Source organism: Myodes glareolus, chromosome 1, assembly GCF_982192425.1.
Source record: "Myodes glareolus chromosome 1, mMyoGla1.1, whole genome shotgun sequence".
Taxonomy (NCBI): domain Eukaryota; kingdom Metazoa; phylum Chordata; class Mammalia; order Rodentia; family Cricetidae; genus Myodes; species Myodes glareolus.
In genome coordinates this window covers 63,825,637-63,851,629 of record NC_142026.1, presented here as the reverse complement: position 1 = coordinate 63,851,629, position 25,993 = coordinate 63,825,637, and the positions used below count along the sequence as shown (strand labels likewise).

The 25,993-nt window shown below is 50.7% G+C and overlaps 1 protein-coding gene across 2 annotated transcripts in view; it reads right to left on the bottom strand.

Moving 5' to 3' along the window:
• Positions 1–25,993, bottom strand: part of Nectin2 (nectin cell adhesion molecule 2) — a 32,977-nt gene that overhangs the window by 5,856 nt on the left and 1,128 nt on the right. The window contains exons 2-6 of one of the 2 annotated variants that reach the window (XM_087908297.1): positions 15,188–15,550; positions 10,506–10,802; positions 8,239–8,356; positions 7,913–8,061; positions 835–988 (exon numbers count right to left, since the gene is read on the bottom strand). In XM_087908297.1, coding sequence (XP_087764423.1) covers positions 835–988; positions 7,913–8,061; positions 8,239–8,356; positions 10,506–10,802; positions 15,188–15,550 — 1,081 coding nt within the window. Of the gene's footprint in view, positions 1–834; positions 989–3,539; positions 4,243–7,912; positions 8,062–8,238; positions 8,357–10,505; positions 10,803–15,187; positions 15,551–25,993 lie in introns of those variants that run through there. The other variant, XM_087908298.1, reaches the window with a different exon arrangement.

The window sequence follows — 25,993 nt, the reverse complement described above, 5'->3', positions numbered from 1 at the left end:
GCAGAGCACTGTGTACATAATAAAAAAATAATTCTTAAAAAGAAAAAGCTGTCTTGGTCAAGGTGCCTCTTCCCAGCAATAGGACAGAAACTAAGACAGTGTGGAACAGCAAGTAAGCTAGGCCACCTCTCTGGCCTGCAAGCCCCAGAACTCCTCCTGTCTGTTTCCTCAGGGATGGGGTTGCAAGTATTCACCACTACACTTTTCGTCCCCCTAAGACAGGGTTTCTCTGTGTGGCCCTGGCTGTCTTGGAACTCTCTCTGTATATTAGGTTGGCCTCAAATTCAGAGGTACGCCTGCCTCTGCCTCCCAAATGCTGGGATTAAAAGTGTGCACCACCACTACCTGGCTGATTTATTTATCTATTTTTTATAAAGGTTGTAGGAATGGAATTCAAATTCTTAGTGACTGACTCATCTCCCTGGCTCCTGTACCTTTTTTCTTAGATTTTTTTTTTAATTGCTGTTTTTCTAGACAGAAGTAACACAGGGAGCATGACCTTGAACTTCTGATCCTCCTGCTTCTACCTCCCAAGTGCTGGGAACCTACACTTAGCATCACTTAAGAGCTGAAGCTCAGGAGGAGGTGGAGCAACAAGATAGTCAGGGCCTGGGCTCTGGCGACATCTCAGAGAGTTTCTAATACCCATACTTCACAAGGAAGAGAAAAATTTTTCCTCAACACCGTTATTTACGGTTATTCATGGTGGTGTCTCTGTCTCATACCACCTTTAGAATTTCTCCTTCTGTCCCCACCCCGTGCTCCCCAACTCTGATGTGTTCCCCAACCTTGACATCCCTACTCCCAAACACTTCTCAGGACCCCATCACTCACTCTTCTTCCTCATCAGCCCCCTGAAGCCTCTGCTCCTTCTGCTGTTGTCGGCAAATGAGGATGCCTGTGGCAGCCACTGCGGTGGCAATGATGGCAGCGATGATGCCTCCGATGATGCCGCCTGTGGCCCCTGCGCCTGCTGTGCTGGGTGACTCTGTTAGGATGAAGAAAACACGGGGCTTATTAAGAGGACCTCACAGCTACTGCTTCCAGCTTCATTCCTCAGATACCACAGATACCAATCTTTCTAAATGGCTGTTTCGAGACAGGGTCTCACTATGTAGCCCAGGCTGAATGCATGTCTCTGCCTTCTGGCCTTGTTTCCTTTGGCTGTACAGGAAACTAAACCCAGGGCCTCAAGCATGCTAGGCAAGTGCTCAGTGTATGAGCACATCCTCTGCCTGTCCACCCCACCATGGATGGGGCTTTGCTTCACCCAACTCCCCTGTGCACCTGATTCAGGGACATCTCACCTGTGTAGGTGGGAAGAGACATGGAAATGAACTAAATGCAGAAAGTCCCCACCTTCATGGAGCTCACTGCTCAGGGTCTTAAGGTAGCCCAGGCTGACCTTGGCCAACAGCAAACAAGCAGATTGGGTGCTATCTAATGTCAAGCTGGAACTGGACACACAGTTCAGAATGTTCAGACCAGGGAGAGGGACAAGGAGTGACAGAAAGCCAGGCAGACAGGGCTTATCTGTGAAGGGATATTTTGAGTCCTCTGTGTTGTACTGTAGAGAAATAGCTAGTGCAAAGGTCCTGGGGCAGCCTTTTAAGGTCTTTTTTAAGGAACAAGGAGAGCAAATTGTGACAGTTTAGAGGCACCTATAATTCCAGCACTCAAGAGGCTGAAGCAGGAGGAATATCAAGAGTAGTGAGTTCCAGGACAGTCAGAGCCACATGGCCAAGAGGGTCTCAAAACACAAAACAAGCCCGGTGGTGGTGGCACATTCCTTTAATCCCAGCACTCGGGAGGCAGAGGCAGGTGGATCTCTGTGAGTTCGAGGCCAGCCTGGTCTACAAGAGCTATTTCCAGGACAGGTTCCAAAGCTGCAGAAAAAACCCTGTCTAGAAAAACCACACCAAACCAAATCAAACCAAACCAAACCAAACCAAACAAAACAACAACAAAAAAAAAAAAGAAGAAAAGAAAAAAAACAATATCCACACACAAGGGGGAAGCAGTAGGAAGAAGTTCTTCAAGTTCAACCTTGGTAGAGAGCATTTGAGGACTGTCTCATACAGAAAAAAAAAAGACAAACAGGAACAGCATGAAGACTGTGGTACTGAGTGAAGAAGAGAAAGAGGAAGGATGTGGAGGGCAGGCTGAGGTGTCAGGAGCAGAACCCTTCATTACTAAGGGAATGTCATGTTTTTAGACCCATCAGCAGAGCTCACATGGTTTCTCACCCCTAATTGTTCAGTATGGCGGGGTTCCTGGAGCAAGGACCTGCGTCCTCACTGGATTCATAGCCCTGGCTTAGACACAGGCAGACACATGAGAGGTAATCTGTGTGCAGACAGAAATCAAGCAAATTGCTGGCCCTGCTCTCAGGACGGAGAACATGGCGGGCACCAGCCGTGAACACCCATACGGATGCAAAGCCCTAGAGTGTCACCAGTGACGTTAGTTGATGTGCTTCCCAAACTCAGAGGGGAAGTTGCCCAGGGTGTGCAGTCAGCATCCGCTCTCCTGCTGGACATCCTCCAGAAGTTTCCAGTGTGTGTGCTGGTGTGTGTGTGTGTTGGGAGGGCTAGCAAGAGTGCGCCATACAAGGCCATTGCAAACACTCAACTCTTCCTGCTATTGTTGCTGGCTGGCCACATTCCCACAGGACAGGGCTGTGATCTGCACCACTTTTGTGTCCCCAGCATGGTGGACGCAGGTTTAGCATTATGGGATCTATGACTACTGGTTGAGGAAGTGCACGTATCCAGGCTTCCTGGCTGTCCCGCCCATCCAGAAGGCGTCCTCTGATCCTAGTGTCTCAAGAAGCCACAGATTGCGGGGTGGGGGTGGTAGGGGTGGTGGTGGGGGTGTGAGGCACAGGGTTAAGCTCACCTCCTTCTCCCAGGGGAAGATGGTTTGGGACGCTCGGAATCAGATTGCTAGCAGAAGAAACATGTGTTTCTGCTACATATGTTGTGCGTGTGAGTATATGTGTGTGTGGTATGGGGGTGGTGAGGCCCATCAGAATTTCTGGTAACTCCCATGGGACCAAACTCTGTTGAGAGAGTGGGAGTCACCCTGGATAGGACACTTTGAGGACGTCAAGGTAGGGCCATCTGGGTATCAACACCTGGAAACTGCCTTATTCCCTTGAGGTCTCCAAATATAGAGAGAAGCAGCCTGGGACCTCCCACACAGAAAAAGGAGACCTGTGTGGGCCCCCACCCCACAGATCAGAATCAAGGGAGTTAGCCTTTCTCTCCCTGAGGGAACTCAGCCCCAAGCCAATCTGCTCACCCACCTGTCCAAGAGTTCAAGCTCCCTTCCCCATATTCCTGTCTCTGAGCCTCAAAGTCAGGGATCCCACTCTCAATCCCAGCAGCTACAGGGGAGCTTGGGCGTAAGTGCTGTGACATCTCCCAATCTGGGTCCCCACCTATTTTTCTTTCAAGCTTCAATAGTTAGGGTCTCTGTCCCACCCACTCGTTCCCCGGACACAGAGAGGGGTCTGATGCATTACAAACACCCCTAAGTTTTTCTGACAAGGCATTTATTAGCTCCTGAGTGTTTCGGGGCCAGGGCCAGGCTGGGGCCGAAAGCAAAGCTCTAAGGAGTCCTGAGTGTGCACCATGGCGCTCTTGGGGTCCATGAGGGCCTGGAGATAGGAGTCTGGTGTGTGGTTCCACTTGTCCTCCATCCAGAAACTGGGAGGTGGCCTTCCAACTCCGGTGTGCTGAAGAACCAGTCCAACCGGTCCCTAGCCATCCCATTGCTGGCTGGCGTTGGTGTGGTTGGCAGTGGGGGTGGGAATCGGCGTCTCTATGTGTCCGGTGTCTACAGCGTGGGGTCACACATAAACTGCCCGCCGAGAAATGAGGGAGCCATCCAAATGAGATTCCATGTCGTCCTTGGGTGACTCGTGTGGAGGCAGCATGAGGCCCTCCTCGGCCTTCGCCTCTTCGTCCTCCTCCTCTTCGTCCTCCCTGCCATCTGGCCTCATGGGCTCTGGGGATGACGACCTCCAGAAGACAGGACCCCCGTTCCCAAACACCTGAGTCTTTGGATCGTAGGACCCTCTGTCGCCATCATTTCCTCCTCCTCCAGGGCTCTTCCGCCTCCTCCTCCCCCTCAGCAGGATGAAGGCCAGGAACCCCCCAGCCAGAAGTAGCACCAGCAATGTTCCCCCCACGGCCCCCCACACCAGCGGACCCACATCTCGGGAGGCCTGGGGGGTGTCTGAGGAGAAAGGAAGGAGAGAGAAAAAGAGGAGAGGGAGTCAAGAGGACACATCTGGGGGGGAGGGCATGGGGGAGACCCAGGACACGGGTTAGTGACCAGAACTTACGAGGTGACTAAGGGGGAGAAGGGAGGAGAAAGGCGAGGTGGAAGATGAAGGTGGGCACTGTATTAAGGAGAGGCTGTCAGCTGATGCTGCCTTAGATAGCTATCTGTACCTACAACATGCTCAAGAATGAAGACCGCAGCAAGGTGTGGTGGCACAAGACTGTCACGCTAGCAACTGGGAGAATAAGGCAAGGCAACCATGCCACCAAGGCCACATAGTGAGACGATCTTAAAAATTCTGAGGAGGGGGGCTGGAGAGATGGCTCAGAGGTTAAGAACATTGCCTGCTCTTCCAAAGGTCCTGAGTTCAATTCCCAGCAACCACATGGTGGCTCACAACCATCTGTAATGGGGTCTGGTACCCTCTTCTGGCCTGCACGCATACACACAGACAGAATATCGTATACATAATAAATAAATAAATAAATAAATAAATAAATAAATAAATATTTTTAAAAATTCTGAGGATGAAAAATTGTTGGGCTGAGGATGTTGGTCAGCAGTAGAATGTTTACCTACAGTCCTCCAGTGAGGAGCTGGGGGTGTGGCTCAGCAGTAGAGGCTCTGCCTAAAATCCCCCAGTGAGGGGCTGGGGTGTGGCTCAGTGGTAGAGCCCCTGCCTAGAATCCCCAGTGAGGGACTGGGGGCGTGGCTCAGTGGTAGAGCCTAGAATCTACCAGTGGGGGGTTTGGGACACCCAGTGGCAGAACATTTGCTTGCTTAGTCTGAGGCCCTGTATTCCATCTCCAGCATTACCAAACATGCAAAATTAAACCCACTTCTGTGACCTGCAATTGAACCTACTGGGGAAACTCAGGTTAAGATCCCAGGCTGTTTACACCCCTCCCTCAAAACAACAAACGACAATAACATGTAGCCTGTTACAATAGCCTGTAACATGTAGTCAGGGGGTGGGGTCCCAGCTCCTTGTATGCAGGAGTAAGTAGAGTCCCCCTGCTCCCTCCCACTCAGGCCCAGGATGTGCAGGCAGGAGGAGGAATGGAAGCACTGACGATTCCTGGGTATCTTCTTGGTTTGGGAGATCTCAAATCAAGATCCACCTCCTCACACTACTCTTCCTAGTGTTCCCTGCACCCTGGTTGCCTCAATGCTCACCTCCCATGGGCCCCTCCCCACCTGTTCAGCCTGGTGGGGAACACACAGGAAGTCAACAGGACAGGGGATTGAAAGCCTTGCTGCCCACCAGAATGCCTTTTTTACAATACAAAAATCCTGTGGGCTGTCATGATGGCCCCCAGCCAGCTAATGGAGATACAAATGGGTGCCTGAGGGTTCCTGACCAGTGAACTTGCTGGCCAGCTGTGAAAAATGCTTGGCCACATGTAACCAGTTAGCATTCCCTGACAGCTGCAGGCTACCTCTGGTCTGTGTTGGCCAAGCTGGATTCTTCTGCCAACCTTCGAGTTCTTCACAGCACTGGGAATGAAATCCAGACTCTGTTCATGATGAAAACGTGCTCAACCACTGGACCATTTCCCTAGCCCCTCAGTGAGGGATTCTAGGCAGAGACCCTACCTCTTAGCTACTCTCCTAGTCACAGGGCTATAGCTTTTGAATTTTGTTTTGGTTTTTGAGAGGATTTCATGAACACGCTCCTCACCTCTGCCATACGATGCCCTGCTGTCTTTGAATGTACAAGCAAGACGGCTGTGACTAGAAGAGACCCATGGGAGCTGCACCCCCAGGTCCCTGAGCTGAGAGAACCCTCCTTTTATAAAGAAGATTGCTTCAAGTATTGCTTCAGAATAACAACAAAAACTGCCTGAAATAGTAATTGATATAAAAATCTCAAGAGCAGCACTTATTTATTTATTTTTAGGAAAACATCAAAATAGAAAGAGAGAGAGAGAGAGAGAGTCTGTATCCTACATTCTTCGGGTCCCAAACCCGGGTTGAGTCTCCTGAGACTTAAGGGTGTAGCTCCAGCTGAGCATGTTTCCCAGTGGGCGGAGCTGGGCTCCACTGACTGAACCTTAGCGTAAGGACTGCACCTGTATTTGTTATCATACCCCCCAATACTAAAGAATTTGTGGGGGTTGGAGAGATGGCTCAGGGGTTAAGAGCATGACTGCTCTTCCAGAGTTCATGGATTCAATTCCCAGCAACCACATAGTACATGTCCCTAAGGGTCCAGAGCTGATGAGCAAGGCAAGTTTCTGTTCCTACAGGCAAGTCAGCTTGCCATGGGTGTATGAACAAAAGTTGTGTGTGTCTCAGCAAAGGTGTGTTCTCAAGAAGCACATGCCCAATTGCATCACAGGGCTGAGCTGTCATTTACTTTCTCTCTAAGCCATTTGCTGTGTTTCTGAGGGGCTCAGGTCCTGCTTGGTAAGGTCTGTATTTCAGATTAATGTATTTGCGTAGACAAACTGTGTGGTATCTACAATGGTACGTTTAAGTCTTCTTTTATGTTTTCATACTGAGGACTGAACTTAAGGTTTCCAACATGCTAGTCAAGTGCTCTACCACTGGGCCACACCCTAGTCCCTCCCTGGGGGATTCTAGGCAAGGACTCTACCACTGGCCACACCCCCAGCCCCTCACTGGGGGATTCTAGGCAGGGGGCTCTACCACTGGCCACACCCCCAGCCCCTCACTGGGGGATTCTAGGCAGGGGTTCTACCACTGAGCCATTTCCCTAAGTCTCTCGTCATATTTTATTTCATGGTATATTTTATTTTCTGAGATTATGGTTTTGTTCTGTAGCCAGGCTAACTCAGAACTCACTCCGTAGTCCATGTAGGTCCTAAACTTCTTATTCTCCTGCCTCAGCCCCCACTGGTTAAGGGTATTCTAAGAATAGTTCTTTCCTGGTTCCTGTGACATGTTATAGGCCCTGGCCACTGTCACTCTTTCTTGGGGTGTGTCTCAGTGACAGTAGTTCTGACTATAAAAGATTACATCTGGGTGACTGGATTTCCAAGTTTCAAGAGAATTCCCAGCCTTGGCTCATGGCCAGCTTGTGGGTCTTGACTGTGGTTCTCATGACCACATGACCACATGAGCAAACTTGCTCGGTGTGAGTTTATCCATCAGTAGTCACAAAAACCACGTATGCAACATATGGCAGTCTTGTCTGCTCCCGGGGACAACCTCGACAGCTGTCGTTAGCTCCTGTGTCCATCATAGACTCACCGGTTCTCTTCTCTCACTGAACTTTGGGGGCTTTCTTTCTTTGAAATAGGGTCTCACTATGTAGCAAAGGCTAGCCTCACAGTAATCCTCCTGCTTCAGTCTCTTGAATAAATATGCTGGAACTATAGACGTACCTCATCCCCAGCTTAGGGCTTGGCTTTTAAGATAACTCAGTGCAGGCCCCCACTTTGGAACTCTTCTGCTAACTCTTCTCTCTGGTCACCCCCATTACAGCCTACACCTGCAGGCCAAGATGGAGAAGCTGAACTATATACTTATCTGTGCAGACTGAGGAAATTTTGACTCCCTCTTATCCTAGGGCAGCATCAGTGATACCCCAAAGTGGACCCAAGCCCCAAAGGAAGAAACCACAGGGCTTTATACTCAAATGCCCAGACCTCCTTACCTCGCACCAGGACGACCTGCTCAGCACGGCCTGTCCCCACAGCATTGGTGGCTGTGCAGATGAAGGTAGTGTTGACCATTCGATCCACAGAGTGGACAAGCAGCTGAGACCCCTGGACAACTGCGGAGGCCGGGAAGACGCCTGAGGTCCTAAGGGTGTGGGGTGAGGTGAACAGCAGTGAAGCAGGCACCCGGGGGGAGCAGGTTGCCCCGGAGACTGCAACCCTAAGTTCCAGGGGTCCAGACTCCAAGCCCTCTTCCCTCAGACCCAGGGTTCTAGGCCCCAGCCCTTTTCCCCACACCCAATCCTAGGTTCACGTCACTCACGTGCTCCAATCGTAGCCTGTGGGCTCCGGGTTGCTGCGTACATCACAGGTCAAGATGGCTTCGCTGCGGCCGAGGTACCAGTTGTCATCATAGCCAGAGATGGACACTTCAGGAGGGTCTGAGAGGAAGAGACGATTGACTCAGAGACAAGTAGACTCCAGAACTGGGGACAAGTTAGCAGAACAGGTGGCAGGAGACCATGGATCATAACCAACTCTGGTTAGCAGGCCACACCATAAATGCTCTGACCAGTGTGGATCCCACTCAGGAAGCCACTTGAATGTCAGCTCAGGCAGGGCCAAGAAAACAACTACAGGTATTGTGTGTGTGTGCATGTTCCCGATTCAATGTGCCTAGAGTACTCCACACAGGAGACAGTATATCTAGACAGTTTGGGGTGGTCAGTATAGAAAGACAGGAAGTCAGGGTGGACAGGCTCATAGAGGATCTCAGGATGAATATGGCTGGAAGAAGTCACTGCAGACGAGGTAGGAGGACTTTATCTCACAATGAAGGGCACAGCCATTACAATGGTGTCCTGGGTCAGTTGCAATAGTGAGTGGACAGGGTGGCGCTGAAGACAATAGGTTAGCATGGATGGCTCAAGCTTGTAATCCTAGCAGTAAGGAGGTAGATGCAGGAAGAGCAGGAGCGCAAGGCTAGCCTTAGCTACACAGAGCTCAAGGCTGGCCTTGCACGAGATCTTCTCTCAAAAAACAAAGACTGCAGAGACGGCTCAGCACTTAAGACTATGTTCAGCTATTACCGAGAATTGTTTCCAGCACCCACATCAGGCAACTCACGACGGCCTGCGATTCCAACTCTACGGGCATCTAAGACCTCTGGTCTACTACACTCATGAGCGCAGACACAGACATATAGAAATAATTATAAACAGTAAAATAAGTCTTTAAGAAACGGAACAGCTGGGCAGTGGTGGTACACACCTCTAATGCCAGTACTTGGGAGACAGAGGCAGACAGATCTCTGAGTTCATGGCCAGCCTGGTCTACACAGTGAGTTCCTGGACAGCTAGGGCCATCCAGAGAAACTCTGTCTTCAAAAATCAAAACTAAACAAAACAAAAAACCCAAACCAAAGCAAAACTGCTATCCATAGTGATGTGCGCCTTTAATCCCCGCACTCAGGAGGCAGAGGCAGGAGGATGGATCTCTGTCAGCTGGAGGAGAGCATGGTCTGCACAGAAAGTTCCTGGCCAGCCAGGGTTCCATAATAAGAACCTGACTCACTACAAGAATGAAGCAGGTAGAATCCCAGCCTTTGTGTAGAGAGTGACTGGGGGGTTGTCACTGCAGGCAGTTTCTGGAGATGCTAGCCTCCCTCGGGAAGGCTGGGGGAACTCCAAGACCCCTAGGGAGGCAATTTAAAGGTGGGGGGCAAATGCTTGCTTGGCACCCCCAGGCTGTGCTCCACTCCCAGCACCTCAGAACCAGGACCACACCACTGTTTTGTTTTGTTTTGTTTTTTCGAGACAGGGTTTCTTTGTGTAGCTTTGGAGCCTGTCCTGGACTTGCCCTGTAGATCAGGCTGGCCTCAAACTCACAGAGATCCGCCTGCCTTTATCTCCCGAGTGCTGGGATTAACGGCGTGCACTGCACTAGTGGTCCAAACCTGTGATCCCAGCACTCCGGAAGTGAGCGGGGCTCACAGGCTCAGGCTGTGGATGAGCAGGCCATGCTCATACGTCTGGGGAGTCTGAGGCTAAACCAGGTTAGGTGTGAAACTCTGTCTCCAAAAACAAATCAATGAACAAAGCGTGCCAACAGTGCTGTGGCGGGCAGCGGGGACCGTGGTCCAGGGCAGTTGATGAAGTCTGTCAGGGGATGAAAAGACAACGGGTGGCGGGGTCGGGAGACTGTTTACAGGCAAACCCGGTCTGGGAGGTGGAACAGCTTATGTGACACATTCTTCTGTTTTCTTGTTTGATCTCTCAGCGATTGGGGAGAAAGTGAACCTACGGGCTCGCAATGCCTTCTCAGCTCATCTTTGATTCCAGGGCAGGCAGGCAAGCATGCAAGGCAGGAGCCCGTAGAAGCCAGTGTAGGCCTGGTGCGATGGTGGGAGACCAGGAGGCAGGTAGCCGTGCAGGCCAGTGTGGATTTTACAAAGAATCCCAGTGTAGACTCTAGCTGCACATGCACGAGGCACTCCAAAACCAGTACGGACAGTAGGCGAGATTTGGCTGGGTTTAAGTGATGCACTCAGAGCCAGCACCGACAGCTCGGGGGAGGGAAAGCCATACTCACAGCGCACTGAGAGCGTCACTGGCAGCTGGATCGGCTCCTCGAAGCTCTCGTGTTCTACTTTGCAAGTGACCTTGACGCCATCCGCTTGGCCCACCGGCACCAAGGAGTACCGGCTGGTGACCGTGACGGTGCCAGCCTGTGGACCGGTTTCCTGAATGTCTTTGGCCTCTCCACCCAGAGATGAGATCCAGGTGATCCGGGCAGGTGGGCGGCCCCCCGTGGAGATACAGCGGGCAACAGGCATGGACTCGGAGCCAATCGTGACCTCCTGGGCTTCAGCATGATTCTCAGGCTGGGCTATGGAGAAGAGCAAAGAAGGTATGTGACCAACGACTTGCAGTCATTCAAAAGATCATGACCATGGAGCATGGGTCCACACATCAGGTTCTGTTGCGTGGCTTCAGAGCCTAGCTCATTCGCCTAACATGTGCACACTTTTGGGCAAGCCATTTTACCCATTTTCTTTAGTGTCAGAGTAACCTAAGTCCCCACTCCATGGGACTGATGTTTGGATCAAAGAACATACCCAGTGCTTAGAATCCGTCTAGCACACGTTATTTTAGCTTAGTGTAAGATATGCACGTATATTTACATATAATTTATATGAATTACATATATGGATATATAATTCTAGTCTCTGTTGATATATATATCAACACACACACACACACACACATACATATATATATATATTTTTTTCGTTTTGAGACTGGGACTCCCCTTATGGTCTTGGCTGACCTTGAACTTCCAGAGATCCACCTTCCTTGAGTGCTGAGATTAAAGGTGTGCACCACCAAGTCAGGCCTGTGTAGGACATTTTACAATATCCATACTGTCCCACCAGAAAGATATACAGTCCAAGGCTGGCAGGATAAACCTGTGATCCCATCACTGGGAAGGCTGGGCTTAAGCTACAATAGTTAGACTTTGAATCAATAATAAAAACAGTAAGTGGGGCGTGGTGAGTGGTGTATGTCAGCTCTGGGGAAGCAGGAGGGTCTGAAGTGCAAGGTCAGCCTGGGCTACAATAGATTTTCTCTCAAAAAAAAACCAACCAAACAACAACAGCACTAACAATAATTAAAAACAAATCAAAAGAAGAGACAGAGGGCAACAGCCTGGAAGAAAATGAAAATTCTTTAGCTGAGTCAAACCCAGCTTAAGCCAAATGCCTTTGATCCTAGCACTTGGGAGGCAGAGACAGGCAGATCTCTGAGTTTGAGGCTAGGACAGCTAGGGCTACACAGAGAAACCCTGTCTTGAAAAAGAACCCCGCCCCCCCCCCAAAAAAATGGCAGGGGAGGGGAGAAAAAGAAAGAAGAAAGTCTAGAGTCTGAGGCATGGCTCTGTGGCAAAATTCCTGCCTAAAATCCCAGGGTCAGGGTCTGTGAGTGGGCTCATCTAGGATGCTGAGGCCTGGGTTCCATCCCCCAGGACTAGAAGGGGAGACAGTGTTGTTTCTTTTCCTGTTGTACCGCGCGTCCAAACTGGGAGGAAAACAACAGGGATCCCGTTGCTCATCACGTTTGCCTTTTCACCTTATCCTCCTGGAAAACACGGGAAAACCTTCAAGAGAGATAGCAGGGCACCCTCCCCGTGTTTCCCTTAACCAGTACTGTCCCTGGAGTGGGGACTCGTGGGTCTCCTGCGTCCAAGAAGACCTGCCCATCTGAGCAGGTATTGCCTGAGCTATCGGTCCCCTCCCCTCTCTGTCCTCACTATGTCTCCCTGACCACCAAAGGGTATTATTCCATCAGGCCCTCCGATCCATCAATGGTCACAGGGGTTTTCCAGATCCTTCCACTGGGAAGTTTCTTTTGACTGTGGAACCTGGCCATGGTGCACGGCTCTCGGGTGGGAGTTCTATAACCTCCAGACCTCCCCCCCCACCAGATGGAGGCTAACTTCCTCAACTGGACTTTTCTGGCCTCTGTGGCCCTGAGTCACCAGCCTTTCCTCAGAGACAGAGGTTGCTCTTCCCACAATGCCTGTGGCCTGACTGATGATGTTCTAAAGTTTGCCTGCCCTCCACCCCTCCTTCCCTCTTTCAGTATTATTGATGGAACCTAGGACCTTGTGAATAATAGCCAAGGCTTAGTCACTGAGCCGATTCCCGTCCCGTCCCCACCGCTTCCTGCTCCCCACTTCTTCCTTCCCTTGCCTGTCTCTTCCCTGTCATTTCAGTCTCACTGTGCAGCACAGCCTAGGGACACAGTTGAGGACCCTCTGCACGATAGGCAAGCACTCGCTACCAAGCAACCCCAGTTTCCCTTTTATTTTTTTATTTTTTCTGTGTAGAAGGAGGGTCTGGCTATGTAGTCCAGGCTAGCCTCAATCCCATGATCCCGCTTCAGCCTTGGAGAAGAAGCACAGGCCTCCACACCTGGCTTGAAGCATTTCCTGACTACAGTCTTGTTTAAACTATCGCACAAGAGCAGAGGGCTTTACAGAGGTGTGGGAGAAGGACTTTGCAGAGTGTGCGCACGCTGCTTTTTCTTTCTTTCTTTTAGATAGGATCTCATAAACCTCAGGTAGCCTCAACTTCCTTCACATATCCGAAGATGACCTTCAACTTCTGATTATCCTAACTCTACCTTCCACTTGTTGGGAATGCAGGCCTTGCCATCAGCCCTTGTTCCACGTGGTGCTGGGGATTGAACCCAAGGTGTTTTATGCATCATACGAAAGCACTCTATCAGGTAAGCCCACTTCCAGCTCTGTTTATATCTCCTTCTTCCTTCTTCTTCTTCTTTTTCTTTTTTTTTGCATGCCCCCAGCCCCTCACTGGGGGATCTAGGCAAATAGTCTATGATAGAGCTTCATCCCTAGCAAAAACTTTTTGTGTGTTTGGGTTTTTTGTTTTTGTTTTTTGAGACAAGAGTTACTCTGTGTAGCCCTGAACTCACTTTGTAGACCAGGCAGGCAGGCTTCAAACTCACAGTGAAATCTTGTCTCTAAATAAACAAATAAATAAATAAAAATTGATTTTTGAGAACGGGTCTAAAGTTGCCCAGGCTGCCCTCAGCCCCGAGTTTATGGAAAGACAGGCCTGCTCCCCCAGAACTGGCAAGAGCTGTGCTTGGAACTATGGAAGCAGCTCTTTTGGTGTCCCTTGGAAAGGGAACCTTCTGTTCCAGAATATGTAGGAAGGTTTCCAACTCTCTGGAGCCAGAAAGGAGGTACTAACCTGGGGCAGTGTGGTGTCTGGAGGGCTGGATGGTGTGGCCTGCAGGGGATTTTCCAACTCTAAGGAGAAATCTCTGCCACCCTGCCAGCTGGCTTTGTCAGTCATCTGTTTCTGAGGCCAGCAGGCTGCAAGTCCTTTATTTTTTATTTTCTGTGTATGGGTGTTGTGCCTGTATGTGCCTGCACACCACAAGCCTGCAGCATCCACAGAGGAGAGAAGAGGGAGATGGATCCCCCAAGAAGTTACAGATGACTGTGAGCTGCCATATGCGTGCTGGGAACCAAACCCGGGACTTATGAAATAGGAGCCACCTTTCCAGCCCCATGGGTGTCTGTTCTGGTCCTCCTTTTCCCCCACCCCAGGAACAAAATTTCCTGTTTTGTTTCCTCCATTTCCCACACTGCCTCATCCCGCGTCGAGCCAAAGTGACCCTAAGGTTCACTCCCTGCTTCCTGCCTCTCCAATCCCCCACCCAGTCACACTTTCTGATTCAAAGAAGTTGTTCTGAGCTCTCTGGGACATCCACAAGGACTCTTCACCAAGCCTCAGCTCCATGCTTGCTCAGAACTTCCATGGCTCTTGTTCTCAGGACAAAGCCAGAGCAGAGTGTAATGGCCCACATTCCTACAGTCCCAGCTCTAAGGCTACTGGGTTGCTTTGAATTTGAGGTTAGCCTGGACTACATATTGAGCTCAAGGGGAAAACATGCTGTAGCCAGCCCCCCATATCCTCGGTGGACAGAATAAGCATGTACCACTCAGATGGGGACAAATAGGCGTTTGTCAAGGGTAGGAGCCTTGGTGTGTTCCTGTGATCCTAGCACTCGGGAGATGGAGGCAGGAGGCTTAGAGTTCAAGCAAGCCTGGGCTACATTTCTTAAGAGGGAGGGAGGGAGGGAGGGAGGGAGGGAGGGAGGGAGGGAAGGAGGGAAGGAGGGAGGAAAACTGGGGCTAAGGCTGTAACTCAGCTGGGAGAGGGCTTGCCTAGTACACACAGAGTATTGGTTCTGTCCCCAGCACCAAATGAACTAGATAGGATGGCTCAATCCTTAATCCCAGCACTCTGAGGTCGAGACAGAGACAGGATCAAAATAACGAGCTCATCCCCAGTCACATAGACGTTTGAGGCTGGAGTTGACAAAAGTGGCTCAGTGGTAGGTAAAGGTAACAGCCGCCAAGTCTGGCACTTGACAACCCGAGTTTGATCTCCAGGGCTACCAAGGTATGAGGAGAGAACTGGCTCCCAGAAGTTGTCTTTGACCTCCAAACACTGCAGGATGGATACACATACCCACATGCATGCACCTAATTTTTAAAAAATAAAAGTTTGAAGCCAGTCTTAACTACATGGGCTTCCCTTCTCAATGAAACGAAAACCCAAACAAACAAACCGCAACAAAAAACAGCCCTTTGACAACACACTAAGGACGGTCAACCTGAAAGCTGAGACAGGGAGAAACAGGCGGAAGGGGCTCTCACACTGTCTCCCCACTCACCTATGACTCTGAGCCAGGTCACCCCTCTGCGGGTGCCATTGGGAAAGGTGGCAAACTCGCAGGTATAATTGCCCTCGTCCTCTACCCTCAGTCCCCGAAAGGCTAGCGTAGCATCCCGCAGGTCCGCGTTTGTGTCCTCGTTCGCTCTGACAAAGGACAGTCGCTCCTTGTTGAACTGAGGGTTGGGGAAGTCCACGCCGAAGGACGGGTGGAAGGCTGCCACGACTGCGGCATCCAGGCGCTGCCAGGTCACCTGAGAGACGCGCTCGGTCGTGGGTGGGAGCAGGTGACACGGTAACTCCACAGTGCCTCCCAGGCGGCCACGGACCTCTGGGAGCACTCGTACCCGCACATCTTGGGCTCCTAGGGAGAGAAGAAAGAAGTCAGTCATGTGGGGAAGTAAATAAGCCAGTGGTCTCCAGACAGGCTGTGCCAAGGCAGAGATGAACTTCCTACTCAAATTGCTTTAGTTTAGACAGGGTCTCAGTACGTAGCTCAGGCTGCCCTAACTCACTATGTGGCCCAATGCTGCCTTGAACTCAGAGATTTGCCTGCCTCCGCTTCCCAGTGCTAAGATTAAAATCATGCGCCACCACACTTGACTCCTTGTCTTTTTAATTTTATTTTTTAGATTTATTTTTTCAGTTTATATGATGGGTGTTTTGCCTGTATGCATGTCTGTGCACCATGTGCATGCAGTGCCACTGGAGGTCAGAAGGGGGAGTCAGAGCCAATGGGGCTGGAGTTACAGGTGGCTCTGAGCCTCTATGTGGGTGCTGGCAATCAGAATCTGGATCCTCCGGAATGGCAGGCAATGCTCTTAACAACTGAGCCATCTCTCCAGCTCCCCATCTTATTTGATGTAGGTTCTCTGATTGGCTTGGAGCTCACCAGTTCAGCTAAATTGGCTATCATCCCTGAGATTCCCCCGTCTCAACCTTTCCAGTTGCTGGGATTCCAGATGTTCAATGTTGCATCTAGCTTTTTGTAGCAAGGAGGCTGCTTGTTCATCCCAACTGCTCAGAACCGAAATAACCACACAGAAACTATATTAATTAAATCTCTGCTTGGCCCATTAGCTCTAGATTCTTTTTTTTTTTTTAAATATTTATTTATTTATTTTTCTTACAGTGTTCTGTCTGCATGTATGCCTGCAGGCCAGAAGAGGGCACCAAATCTCATTACAGATAGTTGTGCACCACCATATGGTTGCTGGGAATTGAACTCAGGACCTCTGGAAGAACAGTCAGTGCTCTTAACCTCTGAGCCATTTCTCCAGTCCCCTAGCTCTAGATTCTTATTGGCTAACTCTTATATATTAATTTAACCCATTTCTATTAATCTGTATATCGTCACATGGCTGTGGCTTACTGGGTAAACCAGCGTATGTTCCTAGTGGTGGCTCCATTGCTTCTCTCTAACTCCGCCTTCCTCCTCCTATGTTATAGGCCAAGCCAGTTTCTTTATTCATTAACCAATAAAAGCAACACATAGACAGAAGGACCTTCCACACCAGCTTTTGACATGTGGTCCTCATAGCAACAGAGAAAGTATTCTGTCCATCGGTCTCTCTTGCAGCACTGGAGAGTGAATGTGGGGCCCCACACATGCTGGGTGAGCATTTTACCCCAGGAGCTACAGTCCTTTCTCCCTAACCGTCACCCCCATTACTTCTCACTTCCTGTGGCTCCTGCTGAACCCCTTTCTTGCCAAGGGGTCTCCCTGACTTTTGTTTTGTGATCCGTCGAATCTAATTTTGGGTGCTGTGCCATGAGCATGGCTGTGGGCTTATCTATGGGAACATGGGCAACAAGCCTGAGGCCAGGCCACTCAAGAAAATGACTCCTCTTCCTTTAGCGACCATTAACTCCCAATATCTCCTGAAGGGGATGGGGTCTTACCAGTCCCCTTTCCTATTTTCCTACTTTATTTTTATTTATTTACTTTTGCTCTTTTTGAGACAGACTATCGTTACATAGAACTGATCATCCTAGAACTTGCTCTGTAGACCAGGCTGGCCTTGAACACACAGAGATCCACCTGCCTCTGTGCCACGTGTTTTGCCTACATGTATGCCTATGCACACGTTTGTGCTCCTGGTGACTGTGAAAGCCAGAAGAGGGCATCAGATTCCCTGGAACTAGAATTACAGGCAACTGTGAGCTGCCATGTGGGTGTTAAGACTTGAACTTGGGTCCTCTGGAAAAGCAGTTAGTGCTCTTAACCACTAAAGCCATCTATCTCTCCAGCTTCCAATTGCTCACATTAAAAAGATTATTTTTTAATTTTATGTGTCTGCGTCTGTGTAACGTGTGTGCAGGTACCTAAGGAGGCCCGAAGAGGGTGTTGGACCCCTTGGAATCAGAGTGCCAGGCCCTTCACTGGAAACCAAGCAAGTTCTCTGCACTAACTGTTGAGCCTTCTCGCCAGCACCTGTCCCCCACTTTGGATGAGTACAGAAACAAGAAAGGCCGTATCTCAGCTTTGGGAGGAAGTACTCCACGATGACCCAGGACACAATAATATGTGGGTTAAACCCAGGTTCTCCATCTCTGTGCCTCAGTTTCCCAGCTGCATAATGAGGACATAATGACAGTGTCGCACCCTCCAGGGGTGTTATGAGGACTAAGGAATGCTTGGAGAGCACTTTAGCCTAGGTCCACAGGAAGCTTGAATTTGGTAAACAAACCAAGAGGCCGATAATTACAAGTGGTCATTGCTGGTGAGCCCGAGGTGAGGGACTTAAGACAGGGCACATGACAGCCACCTGGAGAGGGCTGGGCAGAGCTGTGCTCCTGTACAGTGGTGAGTGGACAGCCCCAGCCTCCTCACACACAAGAATCCCGGGGAACCAAGGTGTAAAGGCTTTTAAGTCCAGCACAGAGGAGGCGGAGGCAGATGAGTTCAGAGTTCGGTGAGTTCAAGGCCAGCCTGGGCCACGTAGTGAATTCCAGAAAAGCTAGGGAGACCAAGCATCTAAATATATATAAAAGAACAGGCCCCGTGGTGGTGGTGCACACCTTTAGTCCCAGCACTTGGGAGGCAGAAGCAGGGGGATCTCTGTGAGTTCGAGGACAGTCTGGTCTACAGAGTGAATTCCAGGACAGCCAGGGCTACACAGAGAAACCCTGTCTCAGAAAACAAACAAAACCTCCCCCAAACCCAAAAACTCAATATAGATACATATAAAAAGTCAGGGACCGAAGAGCTGGCTCAGAGGTTAAGAGCACCTGTTGCTCTTGCAGAGGACCTGGACTCAGTTCCCAGTGTCAGCGTGGGGCTCACAACCATCCACAGCTCCAGCTTTTCCTCAGACACTGTACATACGGTGCACAGACACACGTAGGCGCTACACCAAAATACTTAAAAGAAGAAGCCAAGTGGCTCTGATGAGGGACTCTGGCAGAACACAAAACTGTGGACAGACAGTGCCAGGGAAGATGGACAACTGACAACCAGTGATGGCTTGGAGAGTCACACCATCTCCAGACGTGCTTCACCTCACCAACCCTCTGGGGCAGAGCAGATCAATGTGGGCCTGGGGAGGACAGCTCAGCAGTTAGAGCCCCTGCCTAGAATCTCCCAGTGAGGGACTGGGGTGTGGCTCAGCAGTTAGAGCCCCTGTCTAGAATCCCCCAGTGAGGGACTGGGGTGTGGGGATGTGGCTCAGAGATAGATCACCTACATAGCATATGGAAATCCCTGGGTTCCAGTCCTATCACAGAGGGCAGCGGGGACAGAAGTACTTTTTAAAAGAGTTGCAACACAGATAGATGTGAGCTTCCTGTTGATTGCCGCTTCCGGGTTGGATGACCTTTTCAAACCCAAGTTCTTCCATGTGTAAAATGGAGACATTTAAGCCACCCTGTAGGATCCCCTGGAACAATTCCAGTAAAAGATCTGACACTCTCTGCAGGCCAGGTCACAAGGTCAGTGCCTGTCCCCACAGGCTGCATCTGGCAGGGTTTGCGCTTTGCTTCAGCCTAGGCAGAGGTTTTACTTTGTTTATTTAGACAGGGCCTCCTTGTTTAGCTCCAGTTCTCTTTGAATTCACATTCATCCTCCAGCCTCACCCTCTTGAGCACTGGGATTACACATCCTTACAAATGTGAATGAGAGGTCCATGTAGCTAGACAGGAAGCACATTAAAGACAGCAAAATGGGCTTTAAAAGGTGTCAACGAGGGGCTGGTGAGATGATTCAGTGGGTAAAAGTGATGGCTACCAAGACTGATGACCCAAGTTCGATCCCCGAGACCCACAAAGTGGATGAAGAGAATATATACTCCTGAAAGTTGTCCTCAGACCGCCACGTGTGGTGTGGTTCCCTCCCTCCCCCGCCAAAACGCTAAAAGTTGGTAAACCAGGCTCAGTGGCCTTCAGTTGTAATCCCAGCACCAAGGAGGCAGAGGCATGAGGATCATAAATTTGAGGTCAGCCAGTTCCAGGTTAACCTGTTTTACACAGGGAGGCCCTGTCTCAAATCAATAATAAACGAAAAACATAAATAGCAAAAATTTTACTGTCTCAAGACCTCCAGACTAAGCACCTAAATATATATATAAAAGAACAGGCCCCGTGGTGGTGGTGCACACCTTTAGTCCCAGCACTTGGGAAGGAGAGGCAGGTGGATCTCTGTGAGTTCGAGGACAGCCTGGTCTACAGAGTGAATTCCAGGATAGCCAGGGCTACACAGAGAAACCCTGTCTCAGAAAACAGACAAACAAAGCCCCCCCAAAACAAAAAAACTCAAACAAAGAATGGGATGTTCAGGCCCCTATGGGATGAACAGTGTTTTGTTGTTTTTTTTTTTTAAATTATTACATTTATTTGTGGGCAGGGCTGGGTGTGCCATTGCACAGGGGTGGGGATTGACTCCCCCTGTCTACTTGTGGGTCTAGGTGACAGAACTTAGGCTTGGCACCTTCACCTGCTGGACCAACTTGTTGGCCCCTGTTTTGTTGTTTTTGAGATGAGTGTGTGGCTTGGAGTCACCTGCCTGAGACAGCCCCGTCCCCTTTTGTTTTGTTTTTTGAGACAGGGTTTCTCTGTGTGCCTTGGTGCCTGTCCTGGAACTTGCTTTGTAGGCCAGGCTGGCCTCAAACTCAGAGATCTTCCTGCCTCTGCGTCCCAAGTGCTGGGATTAACATGTGCCACCCCTGCTCAGCTGAGTAGCACATTTTAAAGGCCCACCCGAAACCTTAATAAAAGGTTCAGGATGGCTGGTTCAGTCTCTCCCAGCTCCCTGAGGAAAAGCCATAAGGAAGTCCATCTCTGCAGGAACCATCTTTAATATTTATCTTCAGCCAGACATACATGTGTGATGCCTCAGGGTCCCCACTCTGGCTCACCCCAGCAGCGTTTCTTGTTTGGGTTACTTCCTACTTTCTAGGTTTCTACCTTGCAGGCTATGCTTCCATGCACAGTCAGAGAGAAACAACGGTAGCTGGTATCCCCTCTTCTCTGCTTGGAGCCGTCAGTAGCTCCCTTCTTGCTGCGAACCCTGCATGCTCACACCCACCCCATCTCGGGGCTCCACTCTCAATCGCTCCTCCCTGGTCCTCAGGCCCAGGCAAGTCCTATTTCAGGGCCTTTCCCAACAGGTCCACAAAGTGTCCTTCTCATCCTGCTTAGTGAGATAAGCTCCAGCACCATACTGATAACAAGGATTTTTCTTTTTGGATTTTTTGTTTTTGTTTTTTCAAGATAGGGTTTCTCTGTGTAGCCCTAGCTCTCCTGGAACTCACTCTCATAGACCAGGCTGGCCTTGAACTCACAGAGCTCCGCCTGCCTCTGCTCCCAAGTGCTGGGATTAAAGGTATGAGTCACCACCACCCAGACTGCTCAAGGATTCTTAATTTGCTCACTGATCCCAGCATGGCCCCGACCATCTATCTCCCCAGCAGAGCCCCAAGAGGAAGAGGTCTTTGTTTCATTCATCCTATATCCCAGAGCCTAGATCAGTGCTGGTATCCCAAAGGTGCTGGATGAATGAATGATGGGCATTTTGATTAGAATGGTGCTGGACTACCAGGCATGGAGGTACACACCTGTAAGCCCTGCTCTGGAGAGGCTGATATAAGAAAAGCCTACACAGTGAACACCTGTCTTACAAACAGTAAACTATGCTAGGTTCCACAGGCCAGGACTGAATTAAAGTGTGTGGGCTTCTAGTGGGGAGGCCCAGGGAATGTAAACATGGGGAAGGAACAGGACAAAGTTTAGGAAGATCAGTGATAATTAAGGAAAGGCTTCTGGGTCAAGGTAGGGCCTGTGCTGATGGAGAAGGATCTAGAAGGAAGATTTTTTTCCCAAGCAGGAATGGGAGCATGGGACTGGGTTTGGGAAGAGACTGTTGGGGACCTGGAATTTGAAGACTTGGGGTGAGGGGATGAGGGGATTCTGTGTGTCAAGTGAGGGGACAGGGGAGTCATGAAGTTGGGAAGATGTGTGACTTGGTGCTAAAAACACATCTGGCTGGGAGGTGGTGGCATAAACCTTTAATCCCAGCACTCAGGAGGCAGAGGCAGGTGAACCTCTGTGAGTTCACAGTTCAGGGCCAGGTTGGTCTACAGAGCGAGTTCCAGGACAGACGGGGCTACACAAAGAAACCCTATCTCCAGCCGGGCGGTGGTGGCTCACGCCTTTAATCCCAGCACTCTAATCCCAGCACTCGGGAGGCAGAGGCAGGCGGATCTAGGTGAGTTCGAGGCCAGCCTGGTCTACAAGAGCTAGTTCCAGGACAGGCTCCAAAACCACAGAGAAACCCTGTCTCGAAAAACCAAAAAAAAAAAAAAAAAAAAAAAAGAAACCCTATCTCCAAAAACAAAACGAACAACAACAACAACAAAAAAAGAAAGAAAAAGGAAAAAAAGAGAGAGAGAGAAAGAAAAATACATCTATGGGCAGCATGGCAGGTGGCTGTGGTATGACCTTGCAGGGACACAGCCAACACCATGCCCCAGAGACAGTGGCCAGAAAATGGCTGTGGGAACACTTGCTTCTCTCTGCTTTCCGCAGCAAGGCTAACTGGTGACAGATCCATAGCGATGTCAGCTGGGTCCTCAAACACACTTCCTCTCCCTGAGGACTGGTTTCCTACAGGCCAGAGTGGGGACTGCCTATGGCATAAGGAAAGCCTAGGGCGAGCAAAGAACGGGGGAGGGCTGGAGCTGAGGAAGGGGGGCTGGGTCCTACACTTCAGGTCAGAGGGAGAGAGGTTGGGGGATCTAGAACCTCGAATCTTGGGGAAGAAGGCTTGAGTCTGAACTCCCGGCGTCTTAGATTCTTGCCCGGCTGGCTGACTCCTCAAGTCTCCGCTGGCCCCTGTACACCTATAAAACCCGGTGTGTGTCCTTCCCCCAACCATGGCAAGGTGGGGCAGGCCTGGAGCAAACCCTTCATGGACAGCGTGCTTGGAGCACTGGCATCAGCTGCTGCCTCAGCCACCTGGTTAATTAATTAATTACATTAATCATGGTTCCCACCCCCACAGCGGACATCCGGAGCCGGTCTGAGGGGTGAGAACGCAACCAGTGCTGCCAGGATACATGGCCTGGGCTGTGTCTGGATTTCTGCGTGGGCCTCTGCTCAGCTTTAACACTGGGGGTTACACGAGGCCTCTCTGGCCCCCTTTGCTACAGGGCTCAGCTTCCAGAGGACTTCCTCTGTGGAAGTGCAGACTCATCAGGGTAAAGGCCTTCAAAGCCCTTTCTGGCTGGGCCCTGGGGCAGACCACTCCCATATCCTGTTAAGAGGGGCCACCTTAGTGCTTAGTGTACATCCCAGTCCCAGGAGGCTCTGGCCTTTGCCTGTGTCCAGGTCCTGCTTCTGGGATATGTTCCTTCTCTCCCCATCCCTTGGCTTCTCCCTCCCTAAGTACCAGACTCCTGCATCCATCCATCCATCCATCTATCTATCTATCTATCTATCTAGATCTATCTATCTACCTACCTATCTATCTATCTATCATATATAGTCTTAATATGTAGCCAGGGCTACACACACACACACACACACACACACACACACACACACACACACACACACGGAGAGAGAGAGAGATAATATGTAGCCCCGGCTGTCCTAGAATTCTAGTTAGACCATGATGCCTTTGAACTCAGAACAAAGATCCGCCTGCCTCTGCCTCCCAAGTCCTGGGATTAAAGGCGTGTGCCACCACAACACAAAATGACAATTCTCTCTGTTCAGTATAGGCTGGTCTGAATTTAATTATGTAGCCAAGATGACCTCGAACTTCTGACATTCTGATCTCTACCTTCCATTTTTGGGATTACAGGTGTACACTCCCACTGGAGATTCATTTGGTGCGAGGGGATTGAGCCCTAGGCTTCACGCAAGTCAGGCAAAGTACTATGGCCTGGACCGCATTCCCAGCTTGTCTGCGCCCCTCTCTTTTCTGAGAGAAGGTCTCAGGTAACCGAGGCTGGTCTCAATCTCACTATGGAGCCATGTTTGGATTATAGTCTTGGGCCACCATGCCTGCTTTAGTTGAGGATGGAACCCAGGGCTCCATGCAAGCCAGGTGAGCACCCTATACCAACTGAGCCCCAGCCCAGCCCACGTCTTTCTTTTCCTTCCTCAGCTCTATAGCCAAGGCTGGCCCTGGGGCTCAAGATTCTGCTGCCTCAGCCTCCCCCACACCGGCACTAAAACACACACAGGCCTGCCTCCATCACCCTTCTCGAAGACAAGGTCTTTTAGGTGTAGTCAGCCTGGCCTTGAACTCCCTGCAATGCTCCGGCCACAGTCTTCTTCAAGTGCTGGAGTTATAGGTGTGTGTTCACCACTCCTGCCTTTCTGCTTCGGTGACCCTGGGATCTCCGTGTCCCTGCGTGTCCAGCACCCACACCAATCCACATCTTCCAACACACTTTCTCATTGCCTGGGCCATCCCTCTGGGTCTCTCTCCTCCTCCCCCTCCTGTTCCATTTCTCAGCTTTGCTGGAACATTAAAAATGTAACAGCATCCCAGGCGGGGGCAGGGGAGCTGGCCCTTGTGCAAGACTCCCTGTCCCTCCCGTGTCTATAACTCCCTGTGGCCCCTCCACACTGGCTGTCCTTGAGACTGGCCTGTACTATGACCTCTCCAGGTCACAGGATCTCCACAGTCTCATGGCTGGAGTCTTTTGGTCTTCTCTCCTGTCACCAAACCTCTCTGCCCTTCGGCTCTGCCTGCCTACACCCCTGCCCCTCTCTGCCCTCCCTTGCAGATCTTCATTCTTTTGTGTGTGACTCCAGTCTTAGATCTGATTCTCTGTCCTCCCTCTCTTGGCTCCTGTACCTGTCCCCCCATTTCTCTTCTGCTCAGTGCCCCTTCTCTAACGAGAAGAGACAGCCAGGCCTGCAGTCCCCTCTCCTCCCCTCCCCCATCGCTGTGTGGGGCTGCCTGGCAGACAAGGATGAGCAGAGAAAGATGGGGAAGACTGGGGAGAGAGGAGCAGGTTCAGGCAGGAGGTCCAGGTGGTAAAAGTCCCATTCCCGGAGGAGGCCTGTGTGTGTGGTGGGGGGTGGGGGGTTGAGGAGCCAGGGACAGGAGACAGAGATGGAGGGAAAGGCGAGGGGAGATAAGAAACAGAGATGAAGACAGGAAGAAGGGGAGAAGGGAGAAATGAAAAGGAGTTGTGAGCAGAAGAGGGAGAGAAGACAAATTAGAGGGAGGGAGGGAGGGAGGGAGGGAGAGGGGGAGAGAAAGAGAGAGAGAGAGAGAATGAGGAAGTGGAGGTAGGAGCAGGTGGTTAGGAAGGACTGCAGCTTTCTCCAGGTATGCCCAGCATCTGGGAATCCCCCCCCCCCCCCAGGTCTTGCAGAGAAGGGACAGTCTAGGGAACAGGAAGCACTCTAGGGAACCTGTCGAGCAAGGCCACTGGATTGATGGCTTTCAAAGGCCTCGCAGGGACAAAGTGGACCTTGGGAAAGAGTGTGTTTGTTTGGTTTCCTCCTTTGCAGGTTAAGAAGAGGAACGAGTTCTGCTTTGGGGCTCTGAAGACTCTTCTGTAGGCTCACACTCAAATTAACGCTTGGCTTGGGGGTTCCGGTGGGTTTTGAGAATTCACCCAGAGTGGCAGGTTCTCATCTCATCTCATCTGTCGCTGAGAAGGAGGCAGGGAGTTTAGAGGTCAAGACCTATGACCTCGAAGGAGGTATTGGAATGGAAAAGGTGGCCGAAGAAGTGATAGGTATTCTCCCCAAGATCCCTCTGTTCCCCACCCCCCTTTTCTGAGGAAAGGCTCCGGAAACTCCTTGCCCCCCTAGTCCCATAGTTTGCCTTAGGAAGAAACAGCCAGGTCACCTGCTAGGGGCAGGGCGAGGTCAGCACACCTGTTCCCCCACCCTACCTCCAGCCTCCCCGGGGGCCTTTCTCCTCCAGGAGTGTGTGTGTGTGTGTGTGTTTGTGTGTGTGTGTGTGTTGGGGGGGAAGGGGCGCGTGCTTTAGACAGAAGACTCTTCCCATTTACCTCTCAAAGTGCTTCGAGGACAAAGGCGTGACCAAAGGAAAGATAAGGTCCCGAAACCGGGAGTAGGGACTCTGGAGCGCTCCAGCCCCGCCCCGCCCCTCCCAAACTAGGTGAAAGCGATACCGGAAAACTTCCCCAGGGACGTCGCCACTCGGCGCTCACAGGGAAAGGGGGAGAGGGAGAACTGCAAACCTCCCGGCCTCCGATTGTACCGGGACACGGCCGACGGAGTTCCCAATTCCAGGCAGAGCCTTTTAGTCTTTGTTTATATCTGGGGTTAAAGGGCAGAGTTTCCTGGTCATTAAATTCCATTACCTATAGTTAAATCC